General features: G+C 42.9%; 1 protein-coding gene across 1 annotated transcript in view; it reads left to right on the top strand.

The window, feature by feature from the left end:
* Positions 1-21,168, top strand: part of CNTNAP4 (contactin associated protein family member 4) — a 143,152-nt gene that overhangs the window by 24,098 nt on the left and 97,886 nt on the right. The window contains exon 2 of the mRNA XM_053467680.1: positions 4,332-4,442. Within this exon, the coding sequence (XP_053323655.1) occupies positions 4,332-4,442 (111 nt within the window). The remainder of the gene's footprint in view (positions 1-4,331; positions 4,443-21,168) is intronic.

Below are 21,168 nucleotides of genomic sequence, written 5' to 3'. Positions count from 1 at the left end.
ATTTTTATGAGTGAAATGAAGTAAAACATAATATGTCTTTCTGACATTTGTGTCTTAGAGAACAACTTGCCTCCTGCTTTAAAATTAGTTGAAGTTGATACTTTCTATGACAGAACGGACAATGCAACCAGTGACACTATGGAAAGACACAACAAATTGACTACAAAGAAATCCACTTGGACTCCAAAACCAGGATATAACCCTACACTCGACCGATATATAGAGAGCTTTAGACACAGAGTCAACTCGGAAATATTAGAGAAAAATACCAAACAAACTGCCAACCTAACTAAGAAGGAACAGAAGGCCATTCGATCACTTAAGAACAATCAAGAAATTACAATTAAACCAGCAGATAAGGGAGGTGCTGTAGTAATTATGGACACTGAGGATTACAAAAAAGAAGCATACAGACAACTCTCTGATGACAGACACTACATCCAACTTCAGGAGGACCCCACAAACGCCTATACCAAAACACTCAAGAATACCATAAAAGCACTGCCGCCCAACATCAGACAACAGGTGGAAGGCTTGGTGCCAACTGACCCCAAAGTGGGCTCATTCTACATGCTCCCCAAAATACACAAAGAGGGAAACCCCGGAAGACCCATCATTTCAGGAGTCGGAACCCTTACAGAAAATATTTCTGGCTGGGTTGAAAAAATCCTTAAACCCTTAGTAAAGGGATTGCCCAGTTACCTCCAAGACACCACCGATCTTCTCAACAAACTTACCAACATCGGCACAGTTCCTGAGGGCACCATTCTTGCTACCATGGATGTAGAATCCCTCTACACCAACATTCCCCATCGTGACGGTATAGCAGCCTGCCGCAAATACCTAGAACAGGAGAACCTAGGAATGGAACCCATTACACAACTAATACATTTTATCCTCAACCACAACTACTTCACATTTGGACAGGACTTTTATCTCCAAAAAATGGGGACCGCAATGGGCACACGAATGGCACCACAATATGCCAATTTATTCATGACCAGACTGGAGGAGGACTACATCTCCACCTGCCACAACAAACCGCTGGTATATCTCCGCTACATCGACGATATACTAATCATCTGGACTGGTAGCGAAGAGGAACTCCTCAGATTTCATGAAGGCTACAATGCCTTTCATCCCACTATAAAGCTGAAACTGAGCTACTCCCGCACTAACATCCAGTTCCTGGACACTACCATCCACATAAAGAACAAGTCCATTCAGACTTCACTCTACCGCAAACCAACAGATAGACCAACCTATCTGAAACACAACAGCTTCCATCCCAGACATACCAAAAACTCAATCATCTACAGTCAAGCTATTCGATATAACCGCATCTGTTCGGATCCTATGGACAGAGATAAACACCTCCAGAATCTAAGGGAGGAATTCATAAACCATGGGTACAGTACAAAAATCACAGACTCCCAAATACAGAAAGCCATCAATATCCCCAGAGAAAACCTCCTGAGATACCAGCAGCCACAAAAAAGAGATCGAGTACCATTAGTGGTCACCTATAATCCACAAATGGAAGCCCTGCGCAAGATCTCAAAGGAACTACAAGAAATCTTGCACACTGATGAAAGACTTCGGACGATATTCCCACATCCCCCACTGCTCTCATTCAAACAACCTCCCAATCTCAAACAATGTATAGTGAGGAGCACCCTTCACAGGCGAACAGCAAATGGTACCTCTCCCTGCCAACAAAAGAGATGTGAGACCTGTGCACACATCCTTCCCACAGATGAAATACAGATACCCGGCTCACACTTACACCACAAAACCAATGGCTGCTTTACGTGCAAATCATCTAACGTGGTGTACCTCATCATGTGTGCTAGATGCCCAACAGCGATGTATGTGGGGGAAACAGGCCAAGCATTACACAAACGGTTTAATTCCCACAGACATACCATCAAACAGAAAAAAGTAGATACACCTGTTGAAGAACACTTCATTCAGGATGTGAAGCTGTCAGTACTGATGGGATCGTTCCGCACCCAGAGGAAGAGAAAGATATGGGAGATCAAACTAATATACCGTTTTAATACCCTAATTACTGGCCTCAACAGAGACAGAGAATTCATCTCCCATTATAACATCACCAACCATTAATCCTCCCGCAATTCGAATTCACTACAAACAACTTATTCCTGGGAACATTTGACACCTTCATGGATCTGGCATATGTCTAATGGTTTTATGGCCCCTCTAACCAGGGAGTGAACTGACCAACATGCTTTGATTGAACCATATCTGTCCATTGGATCTCTACTAGTCCAACTAATTTACTGCTGAACAAATTCCCCAATACCTCTGTGTTTATCTAATGTCTTTGTTAATGTGTGAATTGTGCTTTTGTATTTAGATAAGTCTGTGTTAGCTTCATTAATGCCTGAGGAAGGGACCTAACAACTTGGTCTCGAAAGCTCGCAATCAAACTCTCAGTTAGCCAATAAATGGTATCATTTTAACTATACTTTTCTCCTGTTTTCTCAACGGCTAACACGGTACAAAACCTTTTTATCATGATACTTTCTATTGGCATAGGAATATAAAAAGTTACATAAGCTTTTGGAACCTCAGAGGTCTGTTCCCCAGATTGATTAAAAAAATCTATATTGACTTTCTCACTTGATGTTGTAGTTTTGTAACATCTTAAATTTTATTTATTTATCTTTACATAGGGCTTAAACACAAAACACCAATGTTAACATTCCTTCTTCTGGATCCCAGTTCTAGATACTTTTAAGACACTCGGGGACAGTGGGACATGGTGTCCCTGTTGTCCCTGGTGTCCCTGTTGCATTCCATTGATAGTGTGTCCACCAGTGGTCACAATTAAACCAAAATATGCTCCGGCCAAAGAAAGGAAGCTCTGTGAGGAATATTGTTGTACAGTAAATAGGTTATAAACTGATGTGTGGGGCTAAATGAAAACAGTTTTTTCAATCAGACAACATTTTTACCCAGTATTACTACCTTGACCTAGATAGCTATATATAAGAATAGAACATTTACATAAATAAGTATTTAGTAAACTTTTTTTTTAGGAATCCATAGATTGGTAGTCTTTACAAATTATTTCAGATCCATTTATTTACGAATTATGGGCTATCATTTTTCATTCAAATTAAACAAATGTGAAAACAGCAGCTTTGTCTCAAGATCATAATGAAATGTAATCGGATTGACTTACAACACCCAGAGAGATATTCAGCATCTGTTAGGTTCACTTGCTACACACATCTGACTAGCGAATTGTATCTGGAATGACAGATGTCACTATATACACTTTAAGCAATGACAAGCATGTTAAAGTACGACATGATCTTCAAAGCAATCTCTAAGGACAAAAAAACACAGGTAGATTGTAAGAAAGAATTCACTAGAATATCAAAAGAGAATGTACAAAGATATCAGATTACACACAGTAAATCTATGTCCGCCACATGCACGTGGGCAAAGGAATGTATTACTTGAGAGAAAATATTGTTGTACTAAAAAAGCTGTGTTGGCCAACCTTGATTTTTTTTAGCCAGTGTTAGCTAAAATCCAGGTTGCTAAATATACAAATTATGAAAATAAAATTATGGATTTTTCAAAAGCTGGGTAAAAATTTTGACATTCTCTGTTAAGAAGGAATGGACTGGTCATGTATAATCAGTTAGATGTCTTTCCAGAAATGTTCAGTACAGCCCAGATCAGGATGATGCATTTAAATGTTTTGAGAATGACGGGGTTTAGGGAGGATGGCTCCTATTGGTCCTAGGTATGGCCTGGGCTGGGATCAGTCTGAGGTCCTGTTTTCTCAAGCCATCTGGGGGTGACGGCATGGGAACTTACTAAAAATGAGTTCCCCACATGTCAGGTCACCATTTTGCAATATATCTTAGGTGTATTATTGACGTTGGAGGGAGAGTCTACAGTAGTATCCTTAGATCCATCAAATAGATGGTGCCTGAGTCATGTGTGAATTATGCATCGTGTTGGGCAAACCCTTCTAGCAGGAGAGACTCACTGGGGTTGGCCTTTAATAATAATACATAAGGAAGCCAAAGGGTAACCTCTGCTGCAAACTTCCAGGTTAGTAAATACACCCCAAAGAATGACCCTGATACAAGTGCACAGATGACTCTCTTTCCCCAGTTACATCAAATACAGTATAACTGTAGTTGATGCTGTTGATATATGCTATGTGGTAATATATGCAAATATTGTATATTTTCAGTGTTTCAAAATGTTCTTTGAGTACTCTGAATGTATATTTTACAGAAGGAAAAAACTAATGTAAAATGTTTTTGTTCATTTATACACAGATGATTGTGAGGGTCATCTAGCATCTTCACTGCCTCCAGCCTCCTTTAGCAGCTCATCAGAACTGTCCAGCAGTGATAGTGCAGGTTTTGCAAGACTAAACAGAAGAGATGGTAAGTCATTTAATATTGATTTAAGTTTATATCTAAAAAAAAGCATAGTACACAAAGGTTACAATATACTGACTGTAATGTAATTTTATTTCTGCTGTAATGCAAACATAATTGAACTATGCAACTGAGTAAACAATCTCTCAGGAACTCGAAGCACAGTTAACAGCAATACTAAATCATAATAATATGGAGATCTTATATGATTAGAATGTTTTTTTGTATACCGTAGACAAGGTATCTTAACTTCCTTTTCTTAGGATCTATATGATTATTCATACCATGTTCTTATATCTGCCCCATTTGTTAAGATGCTGATTATTGTTAAATTGTCTCAGAAAGCATTTGTGGGGGAATGTTTAAAAGGATTTCTGTACATGAAATTAATTAGAGAATGCCGGCCCAGCAAAAAGGAGCAATATATATATATTTTTTAATTAATAGTAGAAATGTACAAATGGGCCAAAAATAATTTTCTGTTCGTTTTTTGTCCATTCATTTTATGACAACATTATTTGTTTTCTGTCCATTCACTATGGATGTGGCATTTTAAGTTCAGAAAGAAAATTACGACATGCACATTCTCTCACATTTTCTCTCTCACTCTCATTCACTCTCTGAATGTATCCCTACCTTCTTCACTGACCTCTTCGGTATCTCACAGCATCTTCTTCCTTATCTACCCAGATATGATCTCTCAGTGAACTTCAGCAACAATTTTGGCTCTCCCAGGGACATCTTTCAATGAAGGAAACCAGAAGTGCCACCATTTTTGTATAAGTTCACTGGAGGTTATCTTCAGGCAAAATGGCTTAGCTTTTGGGCACACTCTTTCCTCTGATCCTCCAATCATGGGAGAGAATGTCACCAGAAGCTCCAGCATTTTGCGGAAGTTTACTGAGAGGTCATTCCCACAAAGATGCTGACAAAAAAAGAAGACAGAAAAGAAAAGAACAAGAAGATGAAGATGCTAGAGAAGAAGTGGAGCTGCAAGACATGGAAGCAGTAGTTGGAGAAGGCAGGGGGGCATTAAAAGAGCATGAGAGAGAGTGAATGAGAATGACAGTATGAGAATACTTGAATGAGAGTGTGATAGAGTAGAAGTGAATGAGCCCACAAAATTCGAAACAAAAATTCTAAGCTTTTTGCTTTTCATTCGTTCGGTGGGAATCTTGCTTTTTTGAAGATTCATACAAATTAACAAAATATTTTGTTAAGTTTCCAAGTCTTATGAATCCAAAGGAATACATTTTATTTATAGAAAATGTAAAGATTGTGAAGGTGACATTTCATCTATAAGAAACAAAAGATCCTCCTGTAGTACCAAAACTGAGATACCAAAATTTGAGTATTTTATAACAGCAACAGAAATACTTTTCAAGCACTAGCTTTCTTCTCACAGTCTCTCTCACAGTCTCTGGATGTATCCCTACATTCTCCACCAATCGGTAGCTCACAGATCTGGTTCTTCTCCAGCACTCACTTCAACTTTTTTTTTTTCTTCTGTCGTCTTTCTTATCTACCCGGACATGATTTATCAATGAACATCCGCAAAAAAGAGGCCACTCCCAGTAATATCTTCCAATCAAGGAGACCAGAAGTGCCACCATTTTTGCGGAAGTTAACTCGAGGTTATCATTGCGCAAAATGGTTGAACTTCTATAAATAATTTTTATTATATGAGTTCTGGGCCCAGTCACGACAGGGTTAATAAGTTAAGTATAGATATATAACTTGTAACTTAGACACCAGGTGTCCACATGTACAGATCACTGTGCTGAATAAATAACGACAAAATGGCAAAGGACCATATAAAAACCCAAGGCCGCAACCACAAATTTTGAAGCTTCACCTGCTGTGTTTGCGAGAACATGCATGGACGGCCCAGGACGGATCCAGGGTATCCTTGCATCCGATACAAGTGGCTCTTCGAAAAGACTGTTCTGAGAGGTTTCGCAGTCCCTGCTGAGTTGCGAGTTGATGAGAGAGGAGAGTGATAAATACTTGGCTCCGTGATGTATTATTGTATTGACATTGACATTTGACACTATAGAAATTATTGATTGCTTAACTCGTTTTACACACACATAAGTTTACATATATAGTTCTTTTCTATCTACTGTAGTAAGAGTTCTGTATTAAAACAGCTTCTGGACATACCATCTCCATTGATTCTGAAATCTGGGGAGAAGATGTCACCAACAGCTCTGCCACTTTTGCGGAAGTACATGGATGGTTATCTTAGGCAAAATGGTAGAGCTTCTGGGCACACCCTTTCCCCTGCTGCTCCTATCATGGTAGAGGATGATACACAAATGTATCTCAGTTTTGGTACTACAGGAGGATGATTTATTTCTTACAGATGAAATGTCACCTTCCCAACCTTAAGCTTATTTATTAATTGGAAAAAAAGGTAATATCCTCACGAAAACAAAGCAAAAAGCTCTGAATTTTCATTCAAATTGTGTGGGCTCATTCACTCCAGCTCTCTCACACTCTCACTCACGTATTCTCCCACTCTCATTCTTATTCACTCTCTCTGAATACCTTCCTACTTTCTCTGCCGACTGCTTCCATGTCTTGCAGCACCACTTCTTCTCTGGCATCTTTATCTTCTTGTTCTTCTCTCTATTATCTTCTTTTTTCACTGGCTTTGTTAAGCCCCATGAAGTCCCCCCAAGGCAGCCATACTGATGTGCAAGAGGAAACGTCGAGGAAACATCATAACAAACTGCCTTCATAGCTGAACCTTTACTTTTTACAAGCTTTTTTAAATATTTGAAAGTAGCCTAAAATTATATTTTTGGATAGCATACACTAGTCAGTTTATCTGTTTTGGGGGGTTTTGTTGGTCTATGTTGTTAATTTACCAATCCTAGTGCTATTATAGTTTTAGTTACATGTAGTTCTGCTGGATTCCAGTAAAGATGTATAGATGACTTAAAATTGTAGTATGTAAAAATGCAAATTATGGAACTGGAAAGGGTTAAGAGACAGGCAACAAAAGTAATTAAAGGAATGGAAGATCTTGTCATGCCACGACATGAGTAACTGGAGCTTGGCACTGAATGGGTTAAGGGATTTTACTGATGCTAAATCCAGTAACATTTGTTCACACCTTTCCTTTTGGAGCCAGAACCCAAAATAAAACTTGATTACCCCATGCTGGATATTGTCACCTTGGACAGGAAGGGATTCCTGTGGAAGAGTGAAGGGCCAGACATCCTGGCTACATCTCCCTGGGGTGCGGAGACAGGGTCTCAAGGTACACAGGGTAAAATTATTAAATGCATAATGTCCAAAATATGACGGGTACATAACTTTTGGGCCCTATCTACATTGCATCCTTATGCCTGTGATGTGCTGGTTTCAGGGAGACCAAACACGCCATGCAGGCATGACCATAACAAGTGTTATGCAAATGTGTCCTTGTGCCAACTGATACAGGTGTGGAGTTTGGTATGAAAATGATCACTAGGACCAGAGAATTATGATGATCCTGGTGTCATAATTATGCCAAAGTTATTTGCCCAAAAATAAGTCTCTCTCTTCGCGCCTCCTGCCCTCTCCCTCTGCCCTGTATCTGCTTATTATCTGCTCACCTACCTTCACTCCTTCTCCGGCCATTGTCTGAGACAATACTGACAGGAGAGATGGGAGGTGGAGCACGAGAGGGAAGAGGGAGGGAGTTGGTTTATGAGAGAGTGTGAAGCTACAGAGAAAAAAATGACTCTGAGAGATAGGAGCGAGAGCAATAGAGGTGAGGGGGAGACAGTCAGCACACAAGAGAGCAGCTGCAGAGAAAAACATGACAGGACAGAGTGGAGGAAGCATGTAGAGTACACAGGGCCTGCAACAGAAGCTGTAATACATTATATTTCTTGCTTGTCTGTAGAGGTAAATGAATGCACAGCTTTTCATATGGGCGGTAAAATTGTTAATTCTCATTTGCATATTAATTATGCTCTGTTATAAAAATTGTCTAAAATGTATTAGTTTGGTAACAATTCCTCTGCCCATGAAGTATACATTTAACTCCAATACTCCGTATTATGGAAAAATGTGCCTACCTAGTAGCAAATGTGAAAACAACATCAATTTCACAGCAGATGAGAAACTTTCAGCCCACCTAGTCTGCATGTTTTATCTGTTCATTGACTCAAACATTAATCAGTCCTTGATCTTGTCCATATGCCTATCCCATGCATGTTTAAATTCATCTACCACTTCTGTTGGGAGGCTGTTCCACTTATTCATTACCCTCCAGTAAAGTAGATATTCCTGACATTAATTTGAACTTTCTCACATTAAATAAAAGTAAAAATGCAGCCTCTCAGCAGAAAAGGCTTGAGGTTCACAGAACACCTGAGATTTTTTTCTTTGATTTAATGTAACTAAGTTTTACTGAATTTAAGGGAAATTTACTTTCTAAAATTGCATTTGCTAATACTGTATATTTTTTCCTTTCTATTTAGCGTGCACACACAATATATATATATAATAATTAATTACTTTAATCTTCATGATGTTAACTGGAAAATAAAAGTAGCTGGTTGTGTCAGGAGTACAGATATTCTAAATTCCCCACTGTGATTATCTTTAAAACAAGTAGTTGAGGAGCCAAATTATAAGGAGTCCATATTATATTTAGTGTTCACAAATGGAGATTTGGTATCAGATATTATTGTAGGTGAGATCATGACTTAGGCAAGTCCAATTTTCCTTCCCATAATTTTATTTGTTCAATAAGCACACCGACACCTTTTTTTGGATTGAGAAGGCCACAGCTTTATTAACATGAGATATAAAAATATTAACATGAGTGGATAAATATATCAACATATATTTCCATAATACCACCACTGGGGGAAAGACCGGTAACCCTGTCACCCACGGCTAAGCACCAGCCCTAAACCAACTGATATTTTCTAACCCCCTAGCCGCAAAACACCAGCTCAGAGGGCCCAATGTACTAAACCAATAAGTACCACCACCTGCTGGCTAGCCGTTGAAGTGACCCCATTAGCAACAAACAATTCTATTAACTAGGCCGGACCTCCCCCCCCACCTTATTTATCCACCCCTTCACCGCCAATAGTTGGCTGTGACAAAAACACATCATGAACCCCCACCAATAAACAGGGCGGGCGGGCGGGCGTGTTCAGCAACAAGGTTAGCTAGTTAACTGAATGAATATGCCATGTGCTCAATCAGGTACCTTTTATACCTTTTCCAAATCTGGTGACCTCTGCTTCACCTCCCTACCACCTTTTAACAATCCTGCTAATTAAATTGTTAACCTCTTCATGGTCAGGCTGTACTGCCCCAGTCATGCAGCCCTTCAACTAATTGTTTCCAGGGCTTCCATGACTTAGGCAAGTCCAATTTTCCTTCCCATAATTTTATTTGTTCAATAAGCACACCGACACCTTTTTTTGGATTGAGAAGGCCACAGCTTTATTAACATGAGATATAAAAATATTAACATGAGTGGATAAATATATCAACATATATTTCCATAATACCACCACTGGGGGAAAGACCGGTAACCCTGTCACCCACGGCTAAGCACCAGCCCTAAACCAACTGATATTTTCTAACCCCCTAGCCGCAAAACACCAGCTCAGAGGGCCCAATGTACTAAACCAATAAGTACCACCACCTGCTGGCTAGCCGTTGAAGTGACCCCATTAGCAACAAACAATTCTATTAACTAGGCCGGACCTCCCCCCCCACCTTATTTATCCACCCCTTCACCGCCAAGGAGGGCAGTTTGACACCTTAAACTGACCGACTCCCCCAAACCACCAAAGCCTTCTCAATCCCCTCCTGCAAACCAGAACAAAGGATATCCAAACCGATATCGGTAAGGTGCACCCCATCCGCACGCAAAAGATCCGCGTTATCACCCTCTAAAGAGCGATGCCGAACCACCACCCCCCCATTCCGTGAAACAAAACGCGAAATCGCCTTATTGACCTTAATGCGAGCCTTATTGAAAGCCGCCGTAGATCTAGCCATCCTCCAAGAGACCCGGTGCACAATTTCCGACCAAACCACAACTAAACCCGGAAAACGCGACCATAGGCGTAACAAATCAGATTTAATATCTTTGATAAGACAACGAATTGGAACCAAACCCAGGTCATTACCGCCCGCATGAAGTACGAGAATATCAGGATGTCCGGCCCAGCGCGACCGCCGCACCACCTCAGGTAAGACTTGAGACCAAACCATTCCGCGAACGCCAATCCAATGCAACAGAACTTGAGAACGAGGAAAGCCGAGCTGTCTCCCGCTGGGACGAACATCCGAACGTCTGGACGCCCAATAAATAAAGGAATGCCCAAAGATCCAGACGGACACTGCAGGACCTAAACAACGACACAACCAAAATAATGAATGAAATCATAACAAATGTGGACGAACATATGAACGAAAACGACGAGATTCCCACCTCCCAATTTTCTTAATAGCCTCCTCAGGGAGGCCCCAGCGAGCCGCCTCAGTGGCAGCCCCGATCCTAAAGGAATGGGAGCTGTAACGCTTATCAGACAATCCCAAAGCCCCAAGCGACTTCCGAAACACGGCAATGAATTGGAACCGGGACAGCGCAGAACCATCCTCATGAATCAAAAGAGGGGCGTCCTGTCCCGACGAAGGCCGAACCCCCAAGAAGTCCCAAAAACAAGCCACAGGGCACATACCGGACCCAGTCAGATTATTCAAAGTAACCTTAAAGCCTTTACCCGACTTATCAGTTTTGGACCCCCACAACCAAAATTCCACCGCAGTAGGAAAACCCCTAACATCCTTCAATAACACCCCCCCGCAGCGAGACCTGCTAGGACTAACCAGTTCGCCAATCCTACAAGCACCAAAAAATGCCCACGAAAACGCCAATCGGAACAACACCGAGTCGTACGCCGAAACACATACCGAGGATAAAACCACCCCCAGATCAACCAGTAAAGACAAGGAAACCGGAAGACGAGCATCCCGTCGAAGGAAACCCTTACGATACCCTTTTAACGCCTGCTTAACTTTAAAGGATTTGGTAATATCAATGAAGTTAAAATACTTAAAACAAAAAGCCAAACCTGCCAATTTTTTAGAAATCGACGAATAAGACACCCCGTCCACGAAGGACAAACTTACAAACCAAAGAAGCGCGTCCTCATCTGGAGGACCCGCAACGTCCATACCTGCGGAGGCCAAGAATCTCACCCAATCATCCCAAACCGCGGAATACGCGGACCACGTGCCCGGAGCCACAGACCGCCGAATTAGCTCGTCGGCACATCGAAGACCAAGTCCCACAGCGTGTCCGGGAAAGGAGTACCCTGCTGCTCTGCCGAAGGAGCTAACAGCCGGAAACGGTCCCACTGAAAACGAGACAACGCATCAGCGATATCGTTAGTAACACCTGGAACATGACGCATCCGCAAGGACACATTAAGCTGTAAACAAAGCAAAACCAAATGCCTAACCAGCGCTATGACAGGGGGGGAAGAAGATGTTAGATTGGTAACAACCTGAACCACAGACATGTTGTCACAGAAAAACAGAACCTGTTTATTCGCCAAACTGGCACCCCACAACTCCAAAGCAACCACAATCGGAAACAGTTCCAACAGCGTAAGGTTTGCCGTGAAACCCGCCTGCACCCATGAAGAAGGCCAAGCAGCCGAACACCACCTGCCCGCATAAAATGCCCCAAACCCATGACCGCCGGCTGCATCCGTGAAAAGCTCTAAATCGGCATGAAATTCCTCAGATCCCAACCACACCGAACGGCCATTATAAGCCTGCAAAAAGGATGCCCAAACCCGCAGATCTTCCTTCAAAGACCGAGTCACCCTAATGAAATGGTGAGGAGCCCTAATGCCACACGTCGCGAGAGCAAGACGCCTACAGAAAATCCGACCCATGGGCATTATGCGGCAGGCAAAATTAAGTTTGCCCAAAAGTGACTGCAACTGGCGCAAAGTCACCTTAACCGCGGACCGGACCAGCACAACATGTTCCATCAGATCAAACAACTTATCCTGGGGCAAACGAAAAACCATGTCGACCGTATCAATTTCAATACCCAGAAATTTCAACGACGTACAAGGACCCTCCGTTTTGTCAGGCGCCAAGGGAATACCGAAATCAGCCGCCCAAAATTGTAACGAAGCCAACAATACCCCACAAACATCCGAATCTGGAGGCCCGATGCACAAAAAGTCATCCAAATAATGCAAAAGCGAAGAAATACCGGAATCCACACGAACCACCCACTCCACAAAGGAACTAAAAGTCTCAAATAAGGAACATGAAATGGAACACCCCATCGGGAGGCATTTGTCAACGAAAAACCCACCATCCCAAAAACAACCTAGAAGGTGGAAACAAGAAGGATGAACGGGCAGCAACCGAAAGGCGGCCTCTATATCAACCTTAGCTAAAAGAGCCCCCCGTCCAAAATGCCGAACCCAGCCCAAAGCCGCATCAAAAGACGTATACGAAACCCTGCAAAGCTCCGGATCAATCCCATCATTCACCGAAAAACCAGGCGGATGGGACAAATGGTGAATAAGCCGGAATTTACCCGGCTCTTTCTTGGGAACTACTCCCAAAGGAGAAACCCTTAAATTGACCAAAGGCGATTCAACAAACGGGCCAGCCACCCGACCCAACTCCACTTCCTTCGCCAGCTTAACACGCACCACATCAGGATGCTCCAACGCCGATTTCAAATTCCCGCTGACAGACAAACCAAACGAATCAACAAAAGGAATATGAAAACCATCAGTGAAACCGACACGCAACAAGTCCGCATCCTCCACCCTAGGATACAGACGCAGCCACGGCTCCATCTGTGTTACGCGCACCGGAGTCGACCCCCTTTTTAGCAAACTCGGATGCCTTGGAAGAGGATTTGATCTTCCGAAAACAACGGGTAAGCGGGTGAGACCCATTACAAGTGGAACATTCATGGCGGAACTTGCACGCCGACCCCCAACGACACTGCCCTTCATTGTACTGCCAGCAGACGCCCTTTTTACCCGAACTGGAGGAGTGACTTCCACTACCTGTCCCCCCAGAACCCTGAAAGGACGACCCAGCCCGAACCGAAGGAGCAGAAACCCGCAACCACAACGCTATTTCCTTGTGATCCCAACGCATACCAGGGCGAACCGCCATCCGTTGACGAAATTGCTCGTCATAACGAAGCCAGCCCTGACCGCCATAAACCCGGTATGCCTCCCCGATACTGTCTAAATAACAAAAAAGTCCAGAACAATGCTCAGGGTGCTTTTCACCCACGACCCCAGCCAAAATTGCAAAGGCTTGCAGCCAATTGGAGAAGGTCCTGGGGATCAAACGATACCTCCGTTTTTCCTCATCCTCCTTCTTAGAATCATCAGTCTGACTACCCTTAACCAAATTAAAACGCTCTAGCGGGAGTAAAGAAAAAATATCAACATACTCGCCCTTCCAAATTTTCTCCCTGACATCCGCCTTAAGATGCGCCCCCAAAGGTCCCTCAAAACACACATACACATCACCCTTAGCAGCATCATCTAGTCTCGCCGCCGCCATACCGACCCCAGACGCCGACGCAGAATCACCCACAGACGCAGCTACCTGCGACCCACCTGAACTAGGCTGTGCCACAGAACCCGCACCAGCCACCACCGGCGCCGGCAGAGGCCCAGCAGCTGCCTGCGGGACCGGCGTCTGCAGAGACCCCGAACCGGCCTGCGCAACAGGGACCCACGGGCCCAAGGGAGACAAACCCCCCTGAGCAGAAGCGGAAGCCTGAGAACCCCAAAACGGCACAACCCATGGGAACAAACCAGGCGAGCAATTCCCGCCCCCAGTCCCACCAAACAAGAAAGGGTTAACCGAAGGAAAAGAGGATAGAGAAGAAGGGAAGGGACCCAGCGGCCACTCACCCCTTGACTGCGCCACGCCAGCCTGGCCAGCCGCAGGTCCAGCTCCTGATGCCTGTTGGCAGGGCGAGACACCCCCCAACGCTCCCTCCTCCTGCACCGGCCGTGCAGAGGGCAAGGCTGCCGCCGGACCACCCGAACTAGGAGCACCGGCCATCCCAGGGTGTGAACCAGAGGGACCCCCGACCGCCCTGCGGGAGTTAACTCTCCCCGGAGCCCCCCTGGAAACGCCTGCAGACACCCGACCCCCCGAGGTACCTCCATCCAACGCTGAGCGCCCGACACCGGGAGACCCTCTCTGGCGCCGCGTCGCCACCCGGGCCGACCTGCCCGGTGGGTTCACCGCCCGATGGGAACTGCCGCGTTGCCCCTCCGACCGCCTCCTCGCCGACGTGCCCGTCCGCGACGACACGCCGTCCTGACGACCAGCCACAGCTCCCCTCCTCCGGGACGACGGCAGCCTGTCACCAGCCGGGGGAACAGCATCATCCCCGACAACCGCGCCACTGCTCCTGGCCACCGGCGACCCACGGAGTTCCCAGCTCCTGCGAGAGCCGGAACGAGAACGAGAGCGGGATCGCGAGAAGTCCGATCCCGCACGGGAGACCTCAGCATCAGGTGAAGACCCGAACAGTGAAATGACCGGCGAAGCACACGGAGACGGCCCAGGAGCCAAGACACGCTGCTCACCGGAAACGCCACGGCGCTGGGACCGCCGAGGGACTGAACCGGGACGTGCTGCTGCTGGAACCGTGCCACCCGCCGTCCGACGAGTGGAAACAGCCGCAGAAGGGTTAAGGCGAACCGGAGGTCTGGACACCCTGCCGCTTGCAGATCTTCTGGGCTCAGCAGCCGGTAAGGGGACATCAACCGGGAGGGCCCCCAGCAGGGAATCAACCTGCTGTTGCACCCAATCAGCACCTTGAACAGACGCAGCAGCACGCAGCCTCTCAAAAACTTGCTCCATATTCAGAAAAGGAAAGACGTGTTCAGCAACAAGGTTAGCTAGTTAACTGAATGAATATGCCATGTGCTCAATCAGGTACCTTTTATACCTTTTCCAAATCTGGTGACCTCTGCTTCACCTCCCTACCACCTTTTAACAATCCTGCTAATTAAATTGTTAACCTCTTCATGGTCAGGCTGTACTGCCCCAGTCATGCAGCCCTTCAACTAATTGTTTCCAGGGCTTCCATCAGTGTGGTTTAATATATGAACAGTGAATGAGTCACACCACACAAAAACAAACGTTTTAGATTTTTGAAAAACAGACTTTTCTAAAATCAGAATATGCATAAAGGAGTCATTATCGGAATGTTGCCACTTAAATGGAGTCGAGGAGAAATAGGGTTATTTAGAAGTTGAATTATTGAAGGCAACAGAAAATTGTATTAGGGCTGTCAGTAAGAGCAAAAATTTTTAGAAACCACTGTGGTACTCTGCAGAAGTGGCAAGTAAAGTATTTAGTAAGTACAAAACATCCAAAGTGAGAAAGACAGATCTGTAAGATGCTATAAAAGAGGCAAAGCAAATTATAAGAGCTGTCGAGGCACAGGCAGAAGAAAAAAATGCCCAGTCAGCAAAAAGGGAGATAAACCATTTTGAGATACATAAATGAGAAAAGGAAAGTGAAACAGTGATTAGTTAGATTAAAAACAAAAGGGGAGAGGATAAAGGACTAGCATACTGCCTCAATGAATATTTCTGTATAGTAAAGACAAATAAGGCGATGCGGCCAAAGTTATTAAAAGGGCTTAGTGGTGTACTAGCAAAGCCATTAACATATTTATTTAACCAATCATTGTTAACAGGAGCAGTCCCAGAAAACCGGAAAGGCAGTAGGGAGGAGTTGGGCAACTACAGGCCTGCAAGCCTTACATCAGGAGTGGGGAAATTAATGGAAACTGTTAAAGTATAGGACTGTTTAGGATCTAAAATCACACAGGTTTTAAGAACAAAAACAACATTGTTTTCTTATGGAAGCCATGCCAAACTCATCTTATTGATTTTTTTGATTGAGTGACCAAAATAATTGATTAACGTGGTGCAGTAGACATTGCTTATCTAGATTTCAGTGAGGCTTTTGACACTGTTTCACATTGAAGAATTATCAATAAACTGCAATCTCTGAGTTTAGATCCAAATATTGGTGAATGGATTAGACAGGGGCTGAGTGACAGACAACAGAGGGTTGATTCAATTAAGTATATTCGAAGCAAGGTCTTTCGGCAAGTGGGGTATCTCAGGGATCTGCACTTGGACCCATTCTCTTTAATATTTTTATTAAATGATTTAAGTAAATTGGAAAAATGGTCAGAGCTTTAGCAACTGACATTTAATGTGGATAATGCACCTAGGCCATAAAAACCCAAGGACGGAGTATAGAATATTTAATACTGTCCTAAGCTCAACCTCTGATGAAAGGGATTTAGGGGCAATTATTTCAGTAGACTTAATGACAGGTAGACAATGTAACAGAGCAGCAGGAAATACTAGCAACTTGCTTGGTTGTATAGGGAGAGGTATTAGCAGTAAAAATAGGGAAGTGTTCATGCCTCTGTACAGAGCACTGGTGAGACCTAAATTGGAGTATTGCGTACAGCACTGGAGTCCGTATCTTCAAAAGGATATAAATACTTTGGAAAAGTTCAGAGAAGGGCTACTAAAATGGTTCATGAATTACAGGATAAAACTTCCCAGGAAAGGTTAAAGGATCTTAACATATATAGCCTGGAAGAAAGACATGAAAGGGTGGGTACTTAAAGCGAAACAACATGAAAAAGGAAGAGAGTTTGTTTAAAAGAAGAAATATTATCAAAAGCTAGAAGAGCAAAAGTTTAAAGTAATATAAGAAAATATCCCTTTACTGAGAGTTAATGGATGCATGGAATATCCTTCTAGCTTAAGTGGTAGAGGTTTAAGCTAAGCTAGATATCAGATAAATCCAGGGACTAATGAACACATTCAGAGGTTGGGCAGACTAGATGGGCCGAATGGTTCTTATCTGCCGTCACTTCCTGTGTTTCTATGTAAGGCTTTCTGACCCCAGCAAAAGTGACATCTTCTAAATTAACTGGCAAACATCCCATAAAATGTCGGAAAGGGAGCGATTACTCTGCTATACCAGGCAATTAAATGAACAATCTGCTGTTGGGGGCTCTCCTCGTTATCAGAGGTTCATACAAACATGTAAAATCGGCAAAATTTGTTAAAAATAAAGTTTGGTTGAATCCAAATATACTAGGCGACGGTGAGCTGATCTTCAACAGATTGATACTACTGGTTTAGTGTGGGGATATTCATAAGGTTGGTGAAGGGTTCTGTAGGACGAGCAGATGGCAAGGAGATCTGTAGGACAATCAAATGGCAAGAGAGTTTGTAGAAGGAGCAGTCAGCAAGGGGTTCTGTATCACAGTACCAAGGGATAATCTAGAAGAGAAGTCAAAGTCTATGACAAAGGTCAAAGTCCAGATGATCCAACTCAATCACAGTACATAGTGGTAAAGCAAGTTCAATGTCCAAGCCAAGGGTCAAAATCCAAACAAGCAGAGCCGGCCTTAGGCGTTGTGGCGCCCTGTGCGGACTACTCCTCTGGCGCCCTCCCTCACTACCCCCCTCTCTGCCCCTTCAAACTACCCGCCCTCTCTGCCCCTTTAAACTACCCTCCCTCAAACTACCCCCCCCTCTGCCCCTTCAAACTACCCCCCCTCTGCCCCTTCAAACTACCCCCCCACCACTTACCTTGTTGCCGGAGTCCTGCGGTAAGAGCGGGAGGCATCCGTCTTCTCGCTCTGCCGGCATTTCATGTTGAGCGCCGGTATAGTCGGTATGCATCTTCTTGTTCTTCTGTCTTCTCTCTCTTCTGTCTTCTTTCACTGCTGCAAAAAGTCTTTATTCTTTGCCGGCTTCTCCATGGACAGTGGGACAGAGACATGAGCTCCTGGTGACCTTCCACAAATAATGCAGCTTCCAGACACATCCTCTCCCCTGATTGGTAGATCAGGGGAAGGAATATTCACATTTTGTAGAACTTCACAGGAGATTACTTTTGGCAAAAGGGCAGAGTCTCCGGGCACACCCTTCCCCTGATCCACCAATCTGGGGAGAGGATGTTGCCAGAAGCTCCCACATTTTGCGAAAGTTCACCAGAACATTACTTAAGGCCCTCTCACCCTACCCTCGAATTGGGGAGGAAGATGGGTCTGGAAGTTCCACCATTCTGCAAGTTCACAGGAGCTCATGTACCTTTCCACAGAGAATCAGGTGAAGAACAAAGGCTTTTTTGAGCAAGGGAAGTAGACAGAAGAAAGAAGACAGAAGAACAAGAAGATGCAAGATCAGAAGCGGAGCTTCACAGCATGGAGACAGGGACACAGAAGCAGAGATGATAGGACATTCCGAAAGGAGAGAGTGTGAGAGAGTGGGAATGAGAGTGTGAGATAGGATGAATGTACATCAAAGAGGGTGAATGATGTTTGCAAATGTAAAAAGCCCACCCCCCAATTTTTGTCTGACACGTATGAGAAAGAAAAATTTGTTCGAATTGCTTTTGGTCCATTTGCACAAGCCTAGTATATAATACATTTTAGTGTATTAGTGTATTTAGTGCATATGTTTGATAAACTCAAATAAATGCACAGAAGAAATTACATTTATGAATATTGTGCATGGGATACGGAATAAAATGAAAATATAAAACAGAAATACATAAATTGTAATGGATACAGGCCAAGTAATGCTTGAAGTTACTTTCTCTCTTAATTGGAAAATAGGTGAAAAAAAATGTGTAGTTTTTGCCAGCTATTTGGCACTTTCCAGTTGAAGTTCATTACATGTAATGAAGCCTAATGCTGTAATGTATTGAAATAATGATTATGGTTGAGGAAAAGTGTCCTATGAGGCCTGAACTGTCAAGGCATGCCTGTGAGGCACAGACATATGATTTACTGGTCGAGTAAATAGCTAATCTAAAATCTAGAATAGTAATCACAAATGCAGGAGACTAGAAGTAATGTGGGTCATGGGAAAGGGTTATTTCACTGCAAACATAAAAACAAGCTCAGATTTTACTGATATAATTCTGCTACAGGTACAATCAGAAGTATATTCATAGATTCTATAGTTATTTGTTATTAGACATACATTTAAGTTAAATATATTATAGTAAAGAAATTAGATGCTGTTTTAAACAAACCATGCATACTGTTGGAAACTATTGAAGACAAAGGAAATTACCTCAAAAGATTAATTTCAAACCTAGCTAAATGTGTATTATAATTATTGTTTCTTGGAATATGCATTTAAAGTTATTTGACGTTTATTTTTTTTTTATAAAATAATAAACAGTTCACCCATAAAATTTCCAACATTGTATATACTAAGTGCATATTTAAAAAGCATAGTTTTAAATTATACTTTGGAACACATAATAATGCAATTACACAGGTATACAGGTAACTGTTCTTCAATTAGAACACATTCATTAACTTTTCTGTATTGACAATTTTTCTGCTACCACTATTTGTGGTACTTTTATTATTATTTTTATTTAAGCGGTCTTAAGAGATTTTTGAAGCACTGGAGACAATTGGATTGTCAGATAAGCCTGGGTAGGGTGTTAAAAAGGATAGTGGCAACTTTTTGAGAAGTCTAGCATTCATGGAAAAAAGTATTGAGACACCTGACCATTACACCCAACAGTGACTTTTATGACATTGTATTCTAAATACACAGACATTAATATGTAGATGGTCCTCTTTGCAGCTTTATCAGCTTCCACTCTTCTGGGAAGAAGTTTTTGGAGTTTTTCTGTGGGAATTTTTAACCATTTATCCAAGAGAGCATTTGTATGGGCAGGCACTGTTGGACGAGAAGGCCTGGCATATCATTGTAAAAAATGTATTGGATAGCTGATGGGGACATACCAAGACATTTTGGACAATGCCATGCTTCCAACTTTGGGAAAACAGTTTAGAGAAGGCCCTTTTCTAGTCCTGCATGACTGTGCCCTAGTGCACAAAGCAAGATTTGGATGGATACGTTTGGTGTGGAAGTACTTAACTGGCCCGCACGGAGCCCTGACCTCAACCCTATCGAACATCTTTGAACAGAGATTGCGAGCCAGGCCGTCTCATCCAACATCAGTACCTGACCTTACAAATGATCTACTGGCAAAATGTCCATAAAAGTCCATGTTGCAATGTCATAAAAGTCCATGTTGGTGTAGTGGTCAGGTGTCCCAATACGTTTGTCCATATAGTGTATATGTATGAGAGGTAGACATTTGGGTTTTCATAACCCTTTAAATTAGTACATTGTAAGAAAAAATGATGTTCCCTTATTTCTATATTGAGTTATGGTGAGCTGATTACAGCTGAAGACTGTTTGCTACAAATGATTTAGGCAGTTAAAACAAAAGGGGTTTTTTTTGTAAATAGTGGCATTAAACGTGTATTAAAAAGTAACAAACCCTATGACAGAGTAAATTTCATATAGGATATGAGAAAAAAAAGTGCTGATATTTCCTACTTTAGTGTTGTCTGTTAACAAAAGCTTCTGTATCTTTCCTTCTGTAATTTGCATTGTAGACTATGTTTTCATAATTATAGTTCCTAAATACACATCACACAGTTTGTAATGTCAAACACACAAACCTTCAAATAAAAAAACATTTCCTGTGTAAAGGGACTATATTTTCTTGAATGAAGGACAGGACAATCAATGATGCATGAATTTTGTGTTGTACAAACCATAGCAATACCTACAGGGAACATGATCATACCATGTCA

This window comes from Spea bombifrons, chromosome 1 (assembly GCF_027358695.1).
Source record: "Spea bombifrons isolate aSpeBom1 chromosome 1, aSpeBom1.2.pri, whole genome shotgun sequence".
Lineage (NCBI taxonomy): Eukaryota > Metazoa > Chordata > Amphibia > Anura > Pelobatidae > Spea > Spea bombifrons.
Note: the sequence above shows the minus strand (reverse complement) of the source record. Positions and strands in the feature narration are given on the sequence as shown.